This window comes from Podarcis pityusensis, assembly GCF_964106645.2.
Source record: "Podarcis pityusensis genome assembly, chromosome: 1".
NCBI classification, from domain to species: Eukaryota; Metazoa; Chordata; class Lepidosauria; order Squamata; family Lacertidae; genus Podarcis; species Podarcis pityusensis.
The window spans coordinates 134,424,512-134,444,355 of NC_138028.1; the positions used below are offsets into that span (position 1 = coordinate 134,424,512).

General features: G+C 44.1%; 1 protein-coding gene across 2 annotated transcripts in view; it reads left to right on the top strand.

The window, feature by feature from the left end:
• Nucleotides 1-1,035: 1,035 nt before the first annotated feature.
• The window catches only part of COL6A2 (collagen type VI alpha 2 chain), a 50,098-nt gene continuing 31,289 nt past the window's right edge, over nt 1,036-19,844 (top strand). The window contains exons 1-8 of one of the 2 annotated variants that reach the window (XM_081016346.1): nt 1,036-1,217; nt 4,250-4,378; nt 5,214-5,833; nt 7,637-7,657; nt 8,470-8,535; nt 17,872-17,925; nt 18,369-18,413; nt 19,287-19,313. In XM_081016346.1, coding sequence (XP_080872472.1) covers nt 4,279-4,378; nt 5,214-5,833; nt 7,637-7,657; nt 8,470-8,535; nt 17,872-17,925; nt 18,369-18,413; nt 19,287-19,313 — 933 coding nt within the window. In that variant the 5' untranslated portion in view covers nt 1,036-1,217; nt 4,250-4,278. The remainder of the gene's footprint in view (nt 1,218-4,249; nt 4,379-5,213; nt 5,834-7,636; nt 7,658-8,469; nt 8,536-17,871; nt 17,926-18,368; nt 18,414-19,286; nt 19,314-19,844) is intronic. The other variant, XM_081016345.1, reaches the window with a different exon arrangement.

Genomic DNA, 19,844 nt, shown 5'->3' on the forward strand with positions numbered 1-19,844 from the left:
TGATAGAAGTTTCAGTTCTGAGGACTGATTTCCCACATGCTTTCTTTCAAGCCCTTCCCGTAAATGTGGCAGCCGGACGGAGCAAAGAATGCTGCCAGGGGTTCTTAAGAATCCAGCCGGTTTGAGATTAGCACAGTCCCAGAATACTGGGAAACAATATTTTTCAATCACCAAAAGAATTGTGTTTGCAACCAGGTCAGAAGGGGGGGGGGGAGAGAGAGAGAGAGAGAGAGAGAGAGAGAGAGAGAGAGAGAGAGAGAGAGAGAGAGAAATAGCAGCCACTACAAACAAATGATGGAGAATATTTGGAGAAATTTATGCAAGGCGGCCTCCTCCTCTTTGGGTGAGAAAAGGGGAAATCTCAGAAATGGTTCAGCCAACCGTCCTTATTTGAAAACCAAGCAGCAGGGAGGGAGAAAGCAAAACCTATCAAAATATTCCGATTTCACCCTTTTCTAGAGTCACCAAACATCCTTGTAAAGAGAATCTGGACTAGAGGAAAATCTATGTAACTGATTCAAAAATACAATCAGTATCAATTCCAGACAACGTGAAAAGTGAGAAATTTCGAATAACTGGTGACCTGGATACCAAGTTCCTCAGCAGGATCACCAAAGCCCACTTCGCCCCCTTCCGTCCGCGATGGCCCGTGCTGCCGGCTGGCCTTGGGAAGGGGGCGGTGGGCTGCTAGTTTACAGTGGCACAGATTGTACTTTGAACAAGTGACGGGCTTGAAAACCTTTGGTCTTTCCCCTTTCCGTGAGTTTTCTAAACGCTGCTGAGAGAGCCGTCGGGCGGGTGGGAGGGGGGTCCCAAGCCCCTGGCGGGCACCGCGTTGGCGAAGGGCGCCCTGGAGAGGCGCGAGAAGGGGCTCCGGGAGGAAGCTTCGCTTGCGCAAGAGGCAGCCCGAGCAGGAGCTCGCTCGCCCGGGCGGGCGGGAGACCCGGGAACGGTCCGCGCCCCCGAGCGCGGATGGTGGAGCCACAGCGCCGCCGGGTGGCCGCTGCCTCGGGTGGCGCTGGCTGGCCCGCTCCGGGGGGAGGAGAAAGAGGCAGGACGGAGCCAGGCGCCCGCGCCCCGCCCGGAGGGCTCCCTCTCTCCACTCCCAAGTCCAGCGAAGGCAAGGAGCCCCGGGCGCCCAAGATGCAGCGCCCCTCGTGAAACGCGCGCAAGCCCTTCGTCCGCGCCCACGGAGCTGTCGCGAGTCGGTTCCCCAGGTAAGCGGACGGCAGCTTCGGCCGCGGCTCTGGCTCGGGAAGCGCGGGGGAGAGCGGGCGAAGCTCGGCGGGGCTGGGGCGGCGAGGGAGCGCGAGGGAAAGGAGGAGGCAGCCGCGCCAGGAATAGCGGGCAGATCTAGGGGGGTTGCACTGATCGAAGCAGCCCCAGCGCAGCAAGCGCAGGACCAAAGGCACCTGTGAAGGATGAGGTGCTGTCACCTCAAGTAACAATAGGTGATGAATATCATGAAATGCTTGTGCTGGTCTTTGATTTCTACGTGGCTAGAAAACAGCCGTTGCTCTTCAAAGCGCAGAAACTTTTCTCCTTCCAACATTGGCACGGCAACGTTATCTGCTTCCATAGTTTTGCACCCATAAGGCGGAATTCACAAATTGGCTTTAGTGGCTTCCCTGGTTTTACTTTAGATCTGGTGCCTTTGGCCAGCGGATTGCAGGGCGTGTTTTTCCAGAACTTGAGCACCGCAGTAACTTTCTAACAGGCATATTTTGTTCTCCAGAGATATTAGGCAGATTTAGCAGAAAGTAGCAACAACATTCCTTCTGTTGTCTATGGCATGTCTAGATTGGAGGCAATTAAGACTCTTTGCTAATGAAAAGAATGACTTTTCTCCTTCGTTGCTGCAAGAGACTCTTGACATCTCTCTCTAACTTACAGTGCTATCCTATAGATGTCTACTCAACAGTAAGTCCTTTTTTGGTCAACTAGGACTTACTCGGATTGCAGCCTAATTGTGAACTGTTGTGTCCCTCAGTAGGATGTGTAATTTAGAGACATGAGCAGCACCTCAAAGTTGTAGGAAGGAGGGGCAGGAGTTTGTGTTGGTTGTGTGTCTGGGAATTTCACTCTTAGATGAGGCTATGAAGTCGTGACTCTTCTCTTCCATGCACAGACCATGAGCCAAGTCTGGGGAAAGGGAGGCACTGGCTGCTTTTGGTTTTCTCTTCCTTACCTGGATTTGTGGCCTGGACTCTTCCAGTGCTGCAACAGATGATGCTTTGCCAAGTTTTGGGAGCACACAACCAAGTAAACTGGGAGCCAGAGGAAAAAATGCCCCAGAACTTTCAGTTAAATCAGAGTGCAGCATTTTCTGAGGCAGCATTCATACAGAAAGCAAAATTGGAGGGAAGCTAAAAGGGAACTTGAATCTTCATGTACAATATCCATTAATGTACAATGTTGGAGAAAACACTCGAGAGCCCAGTTCTGTAATAAGGAAAAAGACATATTCGCTGGAAAAGTCAGGTGAAGGATCTCCATTTTAGGCAACCACCGTAACTCACTTTTTGCATCTTTCTGTGTCTGAACTGGCCACCTTGTAGTCTGAGCATCTCCCACTGGTACCTGTCTCCCCCAGAGCGGGTCTGGGATGCCCCTATTTTCATCAGAGAAACGTTGGAGGGTATGGAATAGGTGTGTGAGAAAACTCTCTCGTGTTTCTAACTACATCATTAAACAAAGCCTTTCCCCCCTTCCCATCACTTATAATAACTTTGCTAAGTTGTTTAAGGTTGGCCTTTATGCACATTTCATCGACCAGAGAAATGTATTACATTAGCATTAGTTAGGTTTGCCTGCCAGGTGTGTGTGTTTGTGTGTGAGAGAGAGAGTGCGTGTTTTAAGACCCACATTTCTTTGAAATCTGCTCTGTCACACTGTTAAGATGGTGTAACTTAAATAAAACCTAGAACACAGAAACAGTGCACTTCTGGGAACCTGGTGTGATAAGGCTACTGTGATTTTAGGGAGCTAAAGCAAAGAACTGTGGGCCTTCAGTATTCAGGCCTGCAAATTCTCCAATGCCAGGGAACCCGAAGGCTGTCAGCAAAGATGGCCAGAGCTATACAGCCCCAGGGAGGAGGGGACAGGCTGAATCAGGGAGCTGATATAAACCTGGAAGTTTAAAATGCATATTGATCAGGTCACTAAAATCGTTAAGATTTATCTACATTTATTGTGAGCAGAAACACGCTTAGGATCAAGGCTGAATATCTGGTAGTTTTCACTAGTGGTGCAATCCTGCACACGTATAGTCATTTTCTCCCTGGGCTTGCAGTGTAATTCCTCCAGTATTTCTCTCTTATAGCCAGCAAAATATATTCACATCACTAAAGTCCTTTGTAAAGGAAATATACTGTATACAGCCATACTGTGGTTTTCCACCAGCTTAGTTCTCAAATCTTTTGGCTCCCGAATGCCGCAAAACCGGAAGTGAGTGTTACGCTTTGCGAACTATTTTTGGAAGCCGAACATCCAACAGAACTCCTGTGGCTTCCCATTGGCTGCAGGAGCTTCTTGCAGCCAATCAGAAGCCGTGCTTTGGTTTCCAAGTGTTTTGGAAGTTGAATGGACTTCTGGAAAAGATTCCATTTGACTTCCGAGGTACGTTTGTACTAGTTTTTAATAAACAGAATGGAATCTGGAGTAGTTTCTTTGAAACTAGTAAGGCAGGCACTCAAGGACCAGTGTTCTGCAGGAACACTTCTGTAGGGTGATTAGATAATTAAGGAAAAAACAATAACAGCACATTTAAAATTACAGGGCAGGCTACAGATAGTGAATTCAATTGCACTTGGGTGCTAGAGGGTACTTCAGGTTATCCCAGAGGCTGCTGAACTCCCAAACTCCTCCCCCTGTTTGGTTTCTCCCCCCAATACTGGGCAGTGCCATTCTCTGCCACCATATTCATCCACTTACCTGGATGTTTTAAACTTGCTGACCTTTCCCCAGGAAGGACTCCAGTCAGCTAATGGAACAAGCACCGCCCAAGACAAGCCGCTTGAGTAGTTTCTTCCTGGCAAAAGTTGCACTGCCAGACTTAAATTAAATAAAAGGCTCACCCGCTCCAGCCAAGCTAAATCTCAATCACCTCATGTTATGGTTGCCCCTCCATGGCACTGAATACTATTGCCTTGGAGATAGAAAAAAGAATATTTGAAACGCCACACTGTTCATGTCTAGTGCCTTAATCAGCTCATAATCTAAGACTGTTATGTTGGCTCTGTCCTGACAGGACTCCAGGTGTATGATAAAGTGGCCAAGATGTTCCCAGAAGTCTTTTTAGCTGTTCTGCTGTGCACGACGCTGGCTCCACTCCATGCTCAAAATGATGATGATGTTGCTGCAGCTTCGTCCTGTACAGGTAAAAGCACAATCTTTAAAACTCCGCCTTATCCCTTGTCTTTTCTTTTGGCCTCCTGTTTCCTATCCCTGTGGAAAATTACTTGCTGACTTTTCTTCTTTGCTTGGCTCACATTGGCTAACTTATTCCTTTCCATCTCACCTCACTGACCACCACTATTACTTACTTGGAACCTCATTTTCCACATTGTCACCCATTTATTCGATTTGGAGCTTCACTGAGAGATAGTGGTGGACTTTACACACATATAAAAAACACTGTGAAAATGCTTTTTCAAAAACCGTTTTGAAAAATACATTGAATTTTTGCATAGTTCACTGTCGCCATCTAGTGCCACATTTGTATATTGCACTTTTCAACACATTTAAAATGTTTATTCACAGCTGTATAGCTGAGTCCAGGGAGTCTCCTTCTGGTGGCAGAATGAAGCCACTTCCTGTGACTTGTAAACTATTAATTAATCAATGCAGGCCCTCTTTTGTAGCCACATTCAGTTTGTGACTGACTATAATCCCAAGCAGTGCTATTTTTCTCGAAAAAGAGGTGTCGGAGCTCTCCAAGAACACCTCCCTTGTTCTCTTGTGATGGCAATGGCGCCCACCTGAGAGGGGCTGGGACTGTGTTCCAGCAAGTTCTGACTGGGGAAAAAGCCCTGATCCCAAGTTGAATTCAAGGTTGAGCTCCAAGCCAGGTATTTCCCATCCTATGCCCTGAGGATGTGATTGTTTTTAAGGGCACAAGTCCAAAGTGTTCAGGCCTCATAGAGACCTCTGAGAAGCCTTGGTATGACTGATGTGGTTGCATCAGCACACTTTTCTTTGCTGTTTCTATACAGATCAAACTGACTGTCCCATCAGGGTGTATTTTGTGATTGACACATCTGAGAGTATTGCGCTGCAGACTGCACCTTTGGGGAGTATAGTGACCCATATGAAGAGCTTCATCCCTGAATTCATCACAAAGCTGGAGAATGAGCTCTACCAGAGCCAAGTGTCCATCAACTGGCAATTTGCAGGACTCCATTTTTCAGATGTGGTGAAAATATACAGTGAGTTCACCAACAGCAAGACGATCTACCGTGATCGGTTGGAGAGTGTTCAGTACATTGGTCGGGGCACCTTCACAGATTGTGCTATCTCCAACATGACAGCACAGATCCTGTCCAATCCATCCCCTGGGGCTGTCAATTACGCCATTGTGATCACTGATGGCCATGTGACAGGGAGTCCCTGTGGAGGGATGAAGCTGCAAGCTGAAAGAGCCCGAGACGCAGGGATCAGGCTCTTTGCAGTGGCCCCCAGCCACAACATCTTTGAGCAAGGGCTGCGAGAGATTGCCAACCCCCCGCTGGAGCTTTACCGGAGCAATTACGCCATCACAAAGATGGATCCTATCAGAAAAGAATCAACCACCGAGATAGATACCAATACCATTGATAGGATCATCCAAGTTATGGTAAGAATGGATCTCTCTCGGGTGGGGGTGGGGGGAATAATGCAATTTCTTGAAATACTGTTTAGCTTCAGGCAGTTTGCATTGTCCGGGCTGGATATCAAAGCAGAAGCTTTACAGATTTTATTAAATTTCTATCCTGCCCTCCCACCCAAAGGAGCCTAGCTCCTCCGAAGTACAAGGAATGCCCTTCCAAGCACCCAGTAACCAACTAAGAGCCAGTGGTCATTGAGGCTTCCTGGATTTATGGGCTTGCTCCATCAGTAATTTAAGCATAATACCAAGCATGCAGCCTTCTTAAAACCTGTAGTGTGATAAAATTATTCAGCTCAAGTCCTTTAGCTGGAAGCCATGCCAACCACAATTGGAGCAAAAACTATCACTGGATTTCCACAGCCCCACATTCGGCCAGAGTTCTAGGCTGCTGTCCTCACTTGGGGGTTGCACGATCTGTACATCCATCGGGGTGTCCCTGTCCCTACCAGCCTGGTGTCCCCCTTGGTTGCAGTGGCTGGGGAATGAGCCAAGCCTCCTGCCTCTGGGTTAGAGTGGTGCTGCTGAAATGACAGGCAGGGGTGAGAAGGAGCCCACCTTTATTTCCCGTCTCATATTATTCGGGGGAAGTCTGATAAGGGTAAACTACCAGCAGGGGGAGCCCCACCGATGCAGATCGACTCGAGGACCCCTGGGTTCCTGACCGGCTTCGGAGGAGATCCACACCCCCAGATTCCTTTAATGGAATACCCTTATTCATGGAGGGGCAGGTGATGGCCTCACCTTTCCTCCTCCACACATTGCTATTCCAATGCCTACCCGCCAAACCTTACAAAGGTGTGACAATTGCTATGAGGTAGGCGAAAACCAAGTGGCTGGTGCCAATTTGCCAAGTGGAAAAAGTCCTACCAGGCCCCTCAGCAGCAACCAACCAAAGTCCATAGCAAGGCCAATGACGCAACCTGGAAAAGGGTGGGAGATCCTCAGTGCGAGACTGAAAGGGAAGCCTCAGAGTCGCACCACGGCTTAAATTGGCCCTGGCCACACCCCCAAGCAACCTGATTGGCCGCCTGGCAACCTGACATGGCTGGGGTCTCCCCTAGTGTGATGCGGGACGCTGCCCCGCCCCCACGCTGAGGCAGGAGGCTAGGTGACCTGTCCACAACCCGGCCCTACCCACTCACTGGTTTGGAGCCGATCTCCAAAAAATCAAATTCTGCACAGGCCGTGCAAACTGAATAGATTTGCATGTATCCTGTTTTATTCTGAGGCTGTTGGCAGTGGCTCCCCAAGGTCTCTGGCCCTGCTGCCTGATTACTTTTTCCTGGGATTGAACCTGGGCCTTTTACAGGCAAATCATGGTCTCTGCCACTGAGCTGTGACCCCACCACCAAGTCTTTCCTTCTACTTTGTATAGCTCATTCTGCCTTCAGAATTCACATTTTGAGTGTGTGGGATTTGCTTTCAAAACACAATGGCCGCAGGCAAAGTGAGGAAAAGACGCGAAGACAACCTCTAGGGGCAAGCAAGAGAAGGCAGAAGCAAGGAGGTAAAGGAGAGCCATCCGTAATCACTGAAATGTCCCTCCCTGATTTCTGGCCCACAAGCATTTATTTGCAATGCTAAAAACTGGAGAGTTGCTTTTAACAAGGGAGGGGCTGAGGTGCCTCATAAATGATGCCCAGGTGAGGTGCCAAAATCCATGTTTGCCCAGAGGACACAGAGAGAATATGCAGAGGAAAGAGCTATCTCAGTTTTCTTCTTCCTAGATTTAACTCAGTTAATTTTTAAAAATCTTTTTCCTCCCAACAGAAACACGAAGCCTATGGAGAGGTAAGTACAGGTTCTTTCCCGAATAACAGCGTTTCAATTGTTGACAAAAATAGAGTGCTCAAGAGAGCAACTGGAGCTCCATAGAAGGGCAGCAATACCCAGTCATATTTACTTAGGACTGGAGCAAATTCTATTTAACTTAGTGGGAGTTATTTTAAATAAAACATCTACAGGAGTGGGCCGCAAATTTGCCTAATTCCATAGCCCTCGTCAGGCATTTATGATGCACAAGGGGAGAGCAGGCTGCCTAGACTACCTTAAGGTGGTGTGAATTCTCCCAGTCCCTCACCTGAACTGCAGTGGGAGGTGTTGGGTTTTTGTGCCCGTGGGGGCTCCCAGGCCTCTGAGTTGCACAGGAAGCCTCTGTGGATACGAAAAGCTCCTGCTACAGATGTTCCCTGTTACCACGTGAGGGGCCTGGAGGGAGGGTTAGTTATGTTCTCTTTGAGCACAACAATACCTGGCACATATTGTGTGCTTTAACTGCTGCTACAGACTTCTTAACAAATTATTCTGTGAATGAGAAAGAGAGGATTACACAAGCCAAAATTCAGCAGGCGGCCAGTTCATATTGCAAAATCCTAGGGGAATGAAACACATTTTGCCTACCTAGCAAGAGACCACAAAGTTCTGGTAGCAGATCTTAGACTTCCCTCTGTGAAATGGGGCAGAGTCCCCAAAGTCATTCAGTAGACCGCTGGGATTCATTAGATTTGGGGTGGGGGGTCTCTTTATTTTTATCACAGTGTAGAAAGTTAATCAACTTCTCAGCTATGAAAGTTTATTTCATTTTTTGTTTGGATTTATTTCAGTGCTACAAAATGAGCTGCCTAGAAATTGCAGGCCCACCTGGCCCAAAGGGGTTTCGGGGACAAAAGGTAAGTTGAATGGCATAGTTCAATCTGGTAGAGATTCCTAACCCAGGGGCCACAAACCACTGGTGGGGTCCAGAGTTATTCTAAGGCAGTGCTGGCGAACCTATGGCACGCAGAGCCCTCTCTGTGGACACTTGCGCCATTGATCCATCAGGTCCGTTTTTTGTGGTTTGCGAAGGTGACAGCCACTACCCCCCCACTCCACCCTATTCTTTTCTCGCCCACCGTGGGCTGGCCTGCAGGGAGAGCAAGTGGCGCTGCCCGCGCAGTTGCCAGAGGACAAAGTTTTGTGTAGGGAAGAGTGAGAGAAAAGGGGGCAGTTGCTCCTTTCCCAAGAAAGTGGAGCCTGGGGGGAGAGAGTGTGGGGTGGTTGCGCCCCTCTCTTGTCCCCAGGGGAAACAAAGCAGCAAACAGGGCGGGGAGGGTGGAAAAGGCGCCTTCGAAGTGCCCAGCGGTGCTTTCACTCCTTTCTCTGGGGACGTTTCCGCACAAAGTTGCGCACAGTTGCACAGCATGAGACACAGAAACACGTCATCATCATTGTAATCATCATCATTTTTTAATTTGTATACCGTCTTTCTATCTTACAATACTCAAGGCGGTTTACAAGCTGAAGAAACAAAAAATGTACCTCTTATAACAATCTAATGCAATACAAAAATGTGATAATAAAACTTTAAAATAGGCAACCGACATCAAAAAAGTAACATTCAACAGGTGGAAAGAGGTCTTGCCTGGTGGAGTCTCTCCCCTCACAATTCTTCTTCCAGGACCTGCTCCCTCACGTGCGCTTGAATTCCGCGCAGCTGAGCAAACCTTTCCTGGGGCGGCGCTAAGCCTTGAGGACAAGCCAGGTGGGGGCTTGAGTCCCAGCAGTCACCCTCCTTTGGTTCCTGTTGCGAAACCCCCTGCAGGTGGTGAGCAGTGGCGCTCCCCCGCCCTCCAGGCTTGGTGGGGTTTGAACTCCCCTTTTCTGCTGCTCAGCCAAGCGCCCAACCAGGTTGCTGTTGTGACTGTGTAAGCCTTCGTTGCTTCTCTTGGCCTTCGCAAAAAAGAAAATTAAAACACCCCGAGGAGAGGGGAACCTTGTGCCCAGAGTGCTATGTTGTGCTGCGAGACTGAAGTTGTGAAGAGCATAAGAAAATTCAGATACCTGCCATAGTCAAGATTGGGGAAAAGTAGGCCAATTGCTGGATGTAACGCTGTTGCGGCCGTCCCTCCTGGCAACACGCAAGATTCATCAGTGGTTTCACAAAACCGTATTTCTTACTCCCCGCCTCCCAATAATGCAAATATAGGATTCTTCCTTTCAGCACTACGGCGGAGAGCAAAGACCACTTTTTAAAACCTCTCCAAGTTTCCGAAAGTTATTCAAGCCTTTGAATTGCCTCTTAAGTAGCATGTATATAACTCTACATTTTCTGGAGGCAATTTGTGTTTTCTTGAACTTTAGTAAATCCGTTTTTAAATTATTTTGAAAATATTATACATAAAGTGCAGAAATAAGCTCAACAAGGTCGGGGTAAAAGATAAAGGTAAAAGGACCCCTGACCATTAGGTCCAGTCTTGACTGACTCTGGGGTTGCAGCGCTCATCTCACTTTATTGGCCGAGGGAGCCGGCGTACAGCTTCCGGGTCATGTGGCCAGCATGACTAAGCCGCTTCTGGCAAACCAGAGCAGCACACGGAAACGCCATTTACCTTCCCTATTTATCTACTTGCACTTTGACGTGCTTTCGAACTGCTAGGTTGGCAGGAGCAGAGACCGAACAACGGGAGCTCACCCCGTCGCGGGGATTCGAACCGTCGACCTTCTGATCGGCGAGCCCTAGGCTCTGTGGTTTAACCCACAGCGCCACCCGCGTCCCTAACGCCAGGATACGCCTCCCAAAAAAAACTCAACAACTCTCCCCGCATTATCCCCCAGATTGGCACTATGCGATAAATCAGTTGCAGGTTTTGGGTTGCAGTTTGGGCACTCGGTCTCTAAAAGGTTCACCACCGCTGTCCTAAGGGGTCTTGGCAGAAACAGTCTCTCCCCTCCCCACTCCTGACAGGAATGCAGAAACTGTCTTCCAGCACTTAGCAAAAGCTTCCTTTGAAGCAGGCTTTCTCCCTCCTTGTAGCAGGTAGGCAGGGGCTCCTCCGACAAATAAAATCCCCCTGGACAAAACTCCACTTTTGGACAAAGTGCAGTTGACTACTACTGGGCTGCAGAGTGTTAAATGATTAGACCAATTGTTCTTTGACTGGTCAATGTGTATAATCACATACTCTCCAACATTTCTCTGATGAAAATAGGGACATCCTAAGGAAAAACGGGACAAATTGGGATCAAATCAGAAACCGGGATGGCTTCTCTAAATCAAAGACGTCCCTGGAAAATAGGGAGGTCTGTAATAACTAGCCATTGTGCACATTCACTAGGCCTTATGGAGAATGTGCCCAGAATCCTTCCATGAACAGGGAATTTTGTACATTTCCCAGCTAGTGTGCATAATTTCCTTTTTTTTTTTTTAAAGCAATTTATTAGGTTTTACAATAAAAATAAACATAATAAGCAATATAACATTGATCTTAACATATTTTCACATTTTCTTTGGACTTCCTCACATCTCCAGCTCCCACTTTCATCGTTGTAACGTTTTGTCAGCAATTTATCATCTTATTTAAATTCTTATATCCCTTCTATATTTCATAATCTTATAATTCTCAGAAGGAGCTAAATTTCACAGTCTTACTTATTTTCTTAAAAACTTCTAAATTTAGTGGTGCTCAGTTATTTTGATCTAGCATCTTATTTAGCATTCACTCAAATTACAATACTTTTGTAAATAGTTCTTAAATTTCTTCCAGTCCTCCTCAATCTTCTCTTCTCCCAGGTCACGGATTCTGCCGGTCATTTCAGCCAGTTCCATGTAGTCTATCAGTTGTATCTGCCATTCTTCCAGTGTGGGTAGATCTTGAGTTTTCCAATGTTTTGCGAGAAGTATCCTTGCTGCTGTTGTTGCATACATAAAGAATGTCTGGTCCTTCTTTGCCACCCCTTGGCCGACAATACCCAAAAGGAAAGCCTCTGGTTTCTTAGTGAAGGTATATTTAAATACCTTTTTCAGTTCATTATAAATCATTTCCCAGAACGCCTTCACTTTAGGGCAAGTCCACCAGAGGTGGAAGAACGTTCCCTCACACTCTTTGCATTTCCAACACTTATTATCAGACAGGTGGTAAATTTTGGCAAGTTTGACTGGGGTCATATACCATCTATAAATCATTTTCATTACATTTTCTTTCAGAGCGTTACATGCAGTAAATTTCAATCCATTACTCCACAACCTCTCCCAGTCCTCAAACATGATATTATGCCCAATGTCCTATGCCCACCTTATCATAGCCGATTTAACCGTTTCATCTTGTGTATTCCATTTCAACAGCAAGTTATACATCCTTGAAAGTACCTTAGTCTTTGGTTCTAACAATTCTGTTTCTAATTTCGATTTCTCCACCTGGAACCCTAGTTTCTTATCATTTTTAAAAACTTCTTTAATCTGAGCGTAATGTAACCAATCTCGCACTTTGTCTTTCATTTTCTCCAAACTCTGCAATTTCCAATTGTCTCCATCCTTTTCTAGTATTTCCCAATATTTTGGCCATTTAGCCTCCATATTGGGTCTTTTTCGGGCCTTGGCTTCCAAAGGTGAAAGCCACCTTGGTGTTTTATTTTCCAGCAAGTCTTTATATTTTGTCCAGACATTAAACAATGATTTTCTGACAATATGGTTCTTAAAGGCCTTGTTTGCTTTAACCTTGTCATACCATAAATATGCATGCCATCCAAAGGCATTGTTAAACCCTTCCAAATCTAACACATCGGTGTCTTCAAGAAGTAGCCAGTCTTTTAGCCAGCAGAACGCTGCGGCTTCATAATACAACTTTAAGTCTGGCAGGGCAAAGCCCCCTCTTTGTTTTGCATCGGTTAATATCTTAAACTTAATTCTGGGCTTTTTGCCCTGCCAGACAAACTTAGAAATGTCTCTCTGCCACTTCTGAAAGCACTCCGTTTTGTCCAAAACCTGAAGTGTTTGAAATAAAAACAACATCCTTGGCAATACATTCATCTTGATAGCAGCAATTCGGCCTAACAAAGAAAGTTTCAGTTTTGACCAACTATCTAAGTCTCTCTTAATTTCTGTCCAGCATTTTTCATAATTGTCCTTAAATAGACTTAGATTTTTTGCTGTTATGTTTACCCCTAGGTATTTTACTTTTTTAACCACATTAAGTTCCGTCTCATTCTGAAACCGTTCTGACTCTGTATCAGTCAAATTTTTCCCCAAAACCTTAGTTTTCTGTTTATTTAGTTTAAATCCAGCCACCCGACCAAAGTCATTAATCAGTTGTAATACTCTTTTCGTACTGGGCTCTGGCTTCTGCAAGGTCAAAACCAGGTCATCTGCGAAAGCTTTTAATTTATATTGTTTCTGACCGACCTGAATTCCTTCCACCAACCGATCCCCTCTAATCATATTCAATAGCACTTCCAGAACCGAAATAAATAACAAAGGGGAAATAGGGCAACCTTGTCGTGTCCCTTTTTCAATTTTAAACTCTTCTGTAACCACATTATTAACTATCAGTTTAGCTTTCTGTTCTGAATATATCGCCTCAATCCCATTCTCAAAACCCCGTCCCACTCCCATCTCTTTTAAATTTCCCATCATGAATTTCCAGGAGATATTGTCAAAGGCCTTCTCCGCGTCTATAAAAATTAAAACTGCTTTTGTATTTATGTCTGTTTGCAAAAGTTCCAAAATGTCAATAATGTTCCTTGTATTAGCAAACAGATGTCTACCTGGGAGAAAGCCAGCCTGGTCCTTATGAATTACTTCATTTAAAACTTTTTTAAATCTATTTGCCAAAATGTCTGCAAATATTTTGTAATCCACATTTAAAAGAGAGATGGGACGGTAGTTCTTAAGTTGTGTCTTTTCAGCTTCCGACTTTGGTATTAATGTGATAAACGCTTCCTTCCACGACTCCGGTGCCCTCTTCCCCTCCATAATTTCATTGCTGACCTCCATCAAAGGTTGTATCAAATAGTCTTTTAATGTCTTATAGTACTTGGAGGTCAGCCCATCTGGTCCTGGAGATTTGCCAAATTGCATGTTCTGGATGGCTTGTTCGATCTCCTGTCGTGTTATTTTAGAATTCAGGATTGTCCTATTTTCTTGTGACAATTTAGATAGTCCGTTTTTTGCCAAAAATTGTTTAATCTCAACATCATCTTGCGGCCCTTGGGTGTATAATTTTTTGAAATATCTCTGGAAACACTTTCTGATGTCCACTGGATTCTGGATGTTTTTTCCATCAACCTCTAAGTTTGTAACAGTATTTAATCTTTGTCTTCTCTTCAACTGCCAAGCTAGCAGTTTTCCACATTTATTCGCCGACTCAAACGTTTTTTGTTTCATTAATTTGACCTTCCATTCAATTTCCTGATTTATCAATTTAGAGTATTGTGTTTGATAAAGTTTAATTTCTCTCAGAGTTGGCTGTGACTTCGGATTCACTCTTAATTTCTTCTCTAATTCTTTTATTTTATCCAAGATCTTATCTTTTTTCTCATTTTGTGTTCTTTTCTTTACTGCATTCTGTTGTATCAAGAATCCCCTCATTACAGCTTTGCTTGCGTCCCAGATTATTCTTTTTTCCACCATATTATTCATGTTTATCTCAAAATAGTCCTTCAAAACTTTTTGGGCCTTCTTGGTAATTTCCTGATCTCTAAACAAATTGTCATTCATCTTCCATCTAAAGGATCCAGTTGGTAATAGTGTCATATCCATCTTTACTGCATTATGGTCGGAGCAGGTCTTTGGGCAGATTTCCACTTTTCTGACCTTAGGTGCCAGGCCTCTAGAAATCCATATTTGGTCGATTCTTGTCCAGGTCAGTTGGGCTTCAGAAAAGAATGTTCCCTCTCTTCCTAGTGGGTTCTTTGTCCTCCAAATGTCAATCAAATCCATATTGTCAGTCATTTCAAAAAAGGTTTTAGGTAGTCTGCCGTCTTTTGTAACATTTTGACTTTGTGACTTGTCCATGTTAGTTGATACGACCCCATTCATATCTCCCATCATTATGATGTTGTTGTAGTCTAGATAGTCCAGCATTGTCTCCTGCAACTTCTTGTAAAATTCCGATTTCCCTTCATTAGGTGCATAGATTCCTAATATCAGCAGTTTCTCTCCTTGATATTGTATCTCAATAGCCAAAATTCTTCCATGTTCATCTTTAAATAGGAATTTAGGTGACAGGCTCTCTTTTGCATATATCACCACGCCTCTCTTCTTAACTTTGTCCGACGATACAAATTCCTGGCCCAATCTTTTATTTATTAACACTTTTCTGTGGAGCCTCGTCACATGTGTTTCTTGTAAACAAATAATGTCCAATTGTTCTTTTTTTAATATATGAAATATTTTCTTCCTTTTTTCCGGAATGTTACAACCATTAATATTCCAGCTCAGCAGTTGCAGAGACATCCTGAATTATCTGGTTATTTTTCAAGGGGTGGTATCTTGTTCTCAGGATCTTCAGGTTCCACAGGTGCTGATGTTGGTACTGGCGTTGCCTCAGGCCCAGAAGGTAGTTCAATTCCTTTTTGAAGGTCCTCTCCGTATGTAGACAGAAATTTGTCTCTCTCTTCCAGTGTTCTTACTTTAACCTTTCTCCCTCTAAAGGTAAAAGATATTCCTTGGGGAAATTCCCACCTGAATGGAATTGCGTTGCTCCTTAGTAGTTTAACAAGTTCAGAATAGGCGGCTCTAAGATCCAGCAGTAGTCTTGGGATATCTTTATAGATTTCAATTCTTCTATCCAAAACCTCCAGTGATTTTACGAAATGTAGTCCCAAAATCTTATCCCTTTCCTCCTTTGATCTCAATGTTATCAAACAGTCTCTGGGCCTCTCCTTCTTTATGAATCTTCCAAGTCTGAAAGCTGACACGATTTTAAAGTCCTTTTCTTCCAAATTCCAGAACTTGGAGAATTCTTTGGTCAAAAACTCAGTTAGATGTCCTTCTTCTGCCTCTTGTAGTGATCTAATCCTTAAGTTGTTCTCACGATTTCGCAGTTCTATCATGGAGAGATAAATCTGGTGTTCCCCAACTTGTTTAGTGAGTGGTCTTACCTCTTGCTCTAAATTTTCTAATTTTTGTCTGGTGTCCTCAGCCAATTTCCGATTTTCTGCTGAGGCCTCCGTTAACTGTCCAATTGCTTGTGCATTCTGTACCACTTGTGTAGTTAATTTATTTAGACATTCTGTGTTTTTGTCAATCTTTGCTGATTGCGCATCTACTTTCTTGTCCAAAGCTTCCAATTTTTCAAAAATTTTGTCTAGAACAGAAACGGATGCTCCTGAGGCCATATCTTCCAATTGTAACTGCTCTGCTTCGCCCTCTCCCTCCACTTCTGAGGGCAAAGTAGGTACAGATGATCTACGTGTCTGTGAGGCTGAGGTTAGAGTTGTTAAAGTTGTTTGTTTAGCTCTCCCTCTTTTTCTTGTGCCACTCATTCCAACGTTATCTGTCAGTCAAGGTCACACTGAGTTATTCCCATGGGAATGGAAAGGTCCAGGGCAAGCAAACAACAAGGGAATCGAAAGTAAAATGTGCATGTAAAGTCACTGTTTTAATCCAATCCTCTAGAGGGAGCTTAAAATGTCTTTCAGAGTCTAATTTAATGTCCAAGAACCTTCAAATACAAATGTTTAGCAGAGTTTATAAATGGTCACTTTGTTACAGACAGTGCTTATTTATCTCCAAAAAGAATGTTTCAAATTTAAAAGGTCTCAATACCCTCAGATTGTTTCAAGTTCCAATATACAGTATCCAAATCTGCAGTACTGACAGCTCCCTTAGTGCTCAGGCAGCTCCTGACTCTGGGTTTCACCTTCTAATTTGTAATCCAATAAAAGGAGGAAAGTCAAGTGCATGTAAAAATCCCAAATCTTTAGCTTAAAGTCTTTACTTTAAGATGCAAGTTCAATAGATGCTTAGATCTGTAAAACTTAGGATCTCTTTCTTTCAGCCTCCACTCCTCCAGCTGATTGCTTTTTTCAAGTTCAATGGCTGCGGAAGACGGACTTCCTGCTTCCACGTCTCTCCGCTTTCAGCCAAGTTCAAGCCAATTTAAATTTTCCCTTTAAAGTCTCTAAATTCAAGTGACTCAGTCTTTTACTCACAAGTTAGTTGCTTTTCGTCCGAATCCGTAATTTAGCAGGAAAAGGGATCAGCGCTCACCGACAGTAGCAGCGCGGCTTCGCTCCTCAGGCTGTGAAACAGCTCTCAGCGCCGCAACCCCCCTCCGCGCTCCGGAGCCCCTTACGGGGTTCCTTCTGCGCTTGGAGGGTCGCTCAAGGCGCCCACCGAGCCTCAAGACCCCAGGCTCTTGCCGCCTGGGGTTTTCCAGAGTGGGTCTCCGCTTCGCCGTAGCGGACGACCCGTTGCCTGCGGAGCCTCCTCTCCCGTTCAGAAGAGGACCGCCATTGTCGTTCGCGCCGCCCCCGGAAGTCCTAGTGTGCATAATTTCCAATAGCCTATAGGAAATATGCATATACTGACAGAATTGTGTGCCTTTACAAGTGTGAGGAACCTCCTTTTAACCTCAAATATTTCTGAAGATTCCTACATGCTAATTGTTATAATTTAAGTCTCTGTTAATTAAGAAAATACATGATGCGGGGGGGGGGGGGAATGCTTATGAACCCAGCAATGCTTTTAAATGAATCTGCAAATGTGCCAAAATCAAAGAAGGCTGCAAAAATTCATTTATTTCCCCCGTGTAAGTTATTAATTCCAAAAGTATTAAATATTCATTCATTCATTTCCCCAATATACCCACTGATCAGCCCAATTAATCAGCTCAAAAAGGTATGAAATATACACCTCAGTTATAATTACAAATATATTTATTCATTTCCCCAGTTTATCCAGTGATCAACAACCCAATTAATCAACCAAATTAAACAGAGTACAGCTTTATTTATTTTTGTGGGGATCAAAGTATTAAATATACTCTCCACTCTTAGTGCAGTCCTGATCTTGACTCTCCCCCACCACACACACACACTGCAAGTTGGGGAAGAACAAAAAAAAACCTGATACCCTTTGGGATGGAAAAAGCTAAAGAGACATTGTTATTTCCTTCCAAATTTCTGTGAGGGATTGCCTAGCAGAAACATTTTTGTCCCTGAAAACTGCTGAAATTGCCCTTCTATTACAGTGGGGAAAATGCAAGACATGGTGCTCTAATTTGTTTTATTTTTTTATTTGCTTTTAGGGTGCAAAGGGCAACATGGGGGTGCCAGGTGTTCCTGGGCTAAAAGGACGACAGGTGAGTAGCTGGAAAAAATAGGACTCACTTCCCACTCCATTAGCCACAGGGGTGAGTTCTGATATTGAATATTCAAATGTTCAGGATCATACGGAGTAATATTCCAATTTGAACACCTGTTTAGGGGTTGATATTTAACCAAATCAGACTGTGATCCTTGAAACTGCTAAAGCAGCATATTGAAACCTCTCTTTAAAACAATTTCCAAGTATCTTAGTGGTTTCATTTCACCATTATAAAACAGAAGCAGTGAAACTTCAGTGTTGCCTCTTGCAGTAATGAAGGACATAATGATTTGAAAATTTCTAACAGGGCAATCCTGTACATGTCCTTTCCAAAGCTCAGTGGGACTTAACTCCTGGATAAATGTGTATAGGATGGCAGTCTTAATATACTGTTTAAATTATTGCAACTAATAATGCTGTTTGTCTTTTTAAATATAGGGTGACCCAGGAATTGAAGGTCCAATTGGATATCCAGGTCCCAAGGTAAAAGATTTGTGTCTGTTTATCCTTCTGCCATATTTTTTTTTTCCATTTTAGCGGCTCACCAGTTCCCTGATTAACCCTTCATCTGGGGCCACAATGTTTAATCCAGAGGCACTCAGAGGACAGGGGGAAGGCAACCGGCTACTAGTGCGAAGGACTAGTGGTAGAAAATGCCATGTGGTGATAACTGCACACCTGCAGCATTGATGAAGCATCCAGGCCACGAGGCTGACTGCCGCGGACGAGTGCCGGAAGCAGAAGCAACTTGCCTGGCTTGGCTAGGGAAAGCAGGGCTAGCCATAGCTGCACTGGTTGGGGCTGTTTGTCTGTTGGATTATGTATATAGCTAGCATATAGTTATATATAATCCAATATAATATAATAAGGCCAATAGGTTGTGTGTTATTATTTAAATTATGAATATTGAGGCTGTCAGCATGGGCATTTGGTGTCTGTATTAATGTGAAACACTATACTGCCCAGTCACTACCGGCCCTTGTCTAAAATGTTTTGGATGCATAGTTTTCCAAGTAACTGATGATGGCTTAATGCCCTTACAGTTTGCAGAGAGTCCCTAAAATAAATTCTTTCTGTAAATTCTGTCGGGCAAAAGGGACATGGGCCTCCATGACTAGAGGCTTTTGATGGTGCTTCTGGGTAATAAAAGCTCTGCTTCATTGCAAACAAATATGTCTTATTTATTTGTTTATTTATTTATTTATCTATCTATCTCTAGAAACCACTTAGAACTTTTTCAGGAAATATATGATCATATATGAAATATATGATACTATATCAAAGCCAGAACTCTAAATCGATGTCACATGTATCAACAAACATTAACACAATGTACATTTTTTGTTCCTTCTATAGGGTATTCATGGTCTAAAAGGAGAAAAGGTAAGCTATTTTATATACTATATTCAGAAAATTATGGGACGCATATTGTGATTTTATTCAAACCAGCCAAAATTAGTGGCAAGCTTTCAAGTGCTCCAGAACTCTTCATCTAGTGAGATGTTTTACAAAAGAGGAGGGGAGGGGGAAAATAAGAAAAGCACAGAGATTGGACCTCCCAGCTGGAGCCTGGAGCCAGGAGGCCCAGCTGCAGCCTCAGTTGCAAGGTGGAAATTGTAGACAGATTAAATCTCCGCAAAGGATGGTGGAGAAATTTAAATTCTGTCAGATTTGCACTTTCTGAAACTATATGTGAACTGGAACACAGCTATCCTTTAAAATTCACACTTATCTGAATTCTGTGATGCCGTTTTCCAACAAAACAATGCTTTCCTGGGGGAAAGTGTCCATAATTATTAGTGTATAATATATTCGTGTAAACAGTATACAAAATGCATTCTGTGAGGGGAAACTGCTTGTTCAGATTGCTTAAATATCTAGGGAGGTCTTTGCATGTAATCTTGTTTGCTAGCT